This window comes from Microtus ochrogaster, unplaced genomic scaffold (assembly GCF_000317375.1).
Source record: "Microtus ochrogaster isolate Prairie Vole_2 unplaced genomic scaffold, MicOch1.0 UNK200, whole genome shotgun sequence".
NCBI lineage: Eukaryota > Metazoa > Chordata > Mammalia > Rodentia > Cricetidae > Microtus > Microtus ochrogaster.
Genome location: NW_004949298.1, coordinates 126,936 through 130,349, shown reverse-complemented (window position 1 = coordinate 130,349; position 3,414 = coordinate 126,936). Strand labels below are relative to the sequence as shown.

Here is a 3,414-nt window from a genome sequence, read left to right as displayed (position 1 = left end):
TAGTTGCAAGTAACTTTATACAAACAGAATAGTTTGTATATATAAGCAATGAAAAAAGAAAATGAATTTCTTTTCTACCCCTTTTATTAAACATAGATTTTCTTCTAATACAATATTGTCTAAATATAGCTTCCCCTCCCTCTACTTCTCATAGTTCCTCTTCGCCTCTTCTCTCATCTGGATCTACTTGCTTTAAGTCTCCCACTAGAAAACAACAGGTTTCTACGAAATAACAACAAACCATTATGAAATAAATACAGTAAGACAAAGGAAAAACCATCACATTAATAGTAAACAAAACAAATCAACAGACAATTCAAAAATCCCCAAGATAAGGCACAGGTATCAGAGACCCACTCCTTTATATATCCAGGAGTCTCTTCAAAGTACTAAACCGAAAGCTATACTATATGCGGAAAACATAGCATAGATCTATGTAGCCCGCATGCTTGTTGGTTCAAACATGTTTTGTTTAGTTGATTTAGAGGGCTCTGTTCTCCTCTTGAATTTGAAAGTCAATGAGGAACAGTATATGGGAAAATTTGGAGGGAAGAAATAAATGTAGAAATGTTATAATTACATTATAATCTAAAAGCTAAAAAAATACATAAAACCCCCAAAAGTTCAGGTTGTCCTGAAACTTCTTGAGATGTGAAATAATAAAAAAAAAAAATCAAGGAACACAAACTCTATGTTGTATAATCAGCGTCTTTTCCTTAGATATTTTCTAAATATTTGTAAGGTGCATGTATTTACTTATCTGCAATCATGCTGCTGTAGCAGATGAATGTGTTTAAAAGAAAGATGATCAGTAAGAAGTATAATGAGGAAAGATACTGATTATTGATTAGTGCAGATAATATATTATTCATGTGCGGCAAATAGAATTTTTCAAAATATAACAGCTCTAAAGATTTTTATGCAATTTAAAATTACTCTTTTTTAACCACTAAGTCTGAAATAACTGTGACTTTTAGAGTTCAGGTCTGAATATGCTTTGCCATGCTCTACAATCAATATATCTCTACAGGTATTTGTAGTGGTGTTTTTTAATCAGTTAATTTAAGTAAATGTTATAATATGTATTTGTACATGAACAACTGTAAACCTGGTTTGTATATTTCAGTCTGATATCTATGTATATCTAATATCCTGTTCTGTTCTATATGCTTCCTCACTGGGGTTTTCCAACAATTTTTATTATATGCTTAAGCTAAAATTTTAATTAACAATATCACAGAAAAAATCTCATGATGTCCAATGAAATTATTATGCATGGTGCCGACAATGGTACTGTCCTGTCAGACCATTTTCACTGATATTCAGTCTAACTCCTCCCCAGTTTCCAAATTTATTACTTATTTTCTTTGTGGAATGTCATCAGTGCTAGTGAAAAATTTAGACATTTTAAAAAAGAAACCATGCACTCATTATTTGTTTTCTCACACTGCTATTCTGCTTCCTCACTGCTCTCCTCTAGGGGAATTTCACGATAGAGCAGGTGCATCACAGTCACACTGATGCTTCTCTCGAGTTGTTGCTCTCGGCACATTTGCACTTTATCTCAATTTGGGCAGCAGTCAATATATTTGGTTTAGAATTCTCTTACATTAATGCACTTATATCCCATTAAGTTTCAAAGTAAATGTAAATTCTACAAAAAAGTTATTTCACTCATATGATTATTTCATAATCTTTCTTTTATTGCAGGTCATTTCTTATGACACACTGGGTAAAATGGATCGAGGCAATCAGTCTGTGGTGTCAGAATTTATACTTTGGGGACTTTCACAGTCACAGAGTGTCCAGGCTTTACTCTTTGTGGTGTTCTTGACACTTTATCTCTTTATTGTTTTTGGAAATACTGTTATCATGGTCTTAATCACCACTGACCGCCATCTCCATTCTCCCATGTATTTCTTGTTGGCTAACCTGTCCTTTATTGACACGTGTCTTTCCTCAAACACCACTCCTAAGATGATATCAGACTTTCTCAAAGAAAACAAGACCATTTCCTTTTCAGTCTGCATGTCCCAGATTTTTTTTGCCCATTGCATTGCTGGAGGAGAGATGATGCTGTTAGTGGCAATGGCCTATGACCGCTATGTGGCCATCTGCAAGCCACTCCATTATTTCACCATTATGAACCTGAGAAGATGCTCTGGACTGGTGTTGGTTTCATGGACTACTGGTTTTATTCATGCCATGAGTCACCTGTTAGTGATTGTGGAGTTGCCTTTTTGTGGCCCCAAGGAAATAGATAGTTTTTTCTGTGACATGCCATTGGTGATCAAGCTAGCTTGCATGGATTCCCATGATCTGGATATTCTAATGAATGCTGACTGTGGGGTTGTAGCTATAGCCTGTTTCATTCTCTTGCTCATTTCCTACACATGTATCATTATCACTATTCGCCAGAGCACCAAAGCTGGTGCATCTAAGGCTCTGTCCACGTGCAGTGCCCACATCACAGTGGTGATGATCTTCTTTGTGCCTTGTCTTTTCATCTATGTGTGTCCACTCAATATTATCTGGTTGGATAAATTTCTTGCTGTATTTTATTCTGTTTTTACACCTCTCCTCAACCCAACTATTTATACAATGAGAAATAAAGAGATGAAAAATGCTATGAAAAGGTTCATAAGCAACCACCTTGGTCCCAAAGGAAATCTCTAAACCCAGAATGTAAACTAATTACTTCAAATGATGAGAATAACTGTATGAAATAGACTGTAAATCAGCAAATAAAAGTCTGTATTAATTTCCATATATTGATATAATTTAACATGTTAAAGAGAAATGATAATTTACTGACCAACCATGAAAACATTGTGAATCTATCATCTTAAATCTGAAAACCAATGCTCTTTGTATATCGGAATGTCGTTGAACTACACTTCTATGGCTTTAATAAAGTTTAACTTAACATTTATTGAGCAAACTCATATGTTTATCTCTGTGGATTATGTCTTATTAAATTTTACCTGAGTGTAGCTCTGTATAACACCCATGCTCCTATTGGACAATGTTTTTGTCAATTGGCCAAAGTTCTCACTCTTGCTTTATAACAACCATGTAGTAAAACAATAATCTTTTTGACAGGATAAATTAAGGAGAGAAGAATACTCATTACTTCACAAAAGGCCAGTCAATTATACTTAGTGTTTTTACCTTAAATTAGATTCATAAAGTGCAATAAAACATGACTTGGCAATGTGGGCCCTGCAGAAGGATATTATGAACTGACACAACTAGGTCTGTTATTAGGTCTGGTATGGAGGTAGGACTCCTGTGTTAGTATGGCGTGGGTGAAGCCTGAAGAAGTGTAAGAGCCAGATCTCTTATTGTAGTTTATATTTCATTTGTATTTTAATAAATAAGCTTTCCTGAAGATTAGTCAGCCTCATTCAGAGG

The 3,414-nt window shown here is 34.6% G+C and overlaps 1 protein-coding gene across 1 annotated transcript; it reads left to right on the top strand.

The window, feature by feature from the left end:
- The first annotated feature begins 1,734 nt into the window (after positions 1 to 1,734).
- LOC101991173 (olfactory receptor 4K13-like) lies at positions 1,735 to 2,676 on the top strand. Its single transcript, XM_005372129.2, has one exon. The coding sequence runs from the start codon at positions 1,738 to 1,740 to the stop codon at positions 2,674 to 2,676; it is 939 nt and encodes a 312-aa protein (XP_005372186.1). The 5' UTR covers positions 1,735 to 1,737.
- The last annotated feature ends 738 nt before the right edge of the window (positions 2,677 to 3,414 follow it).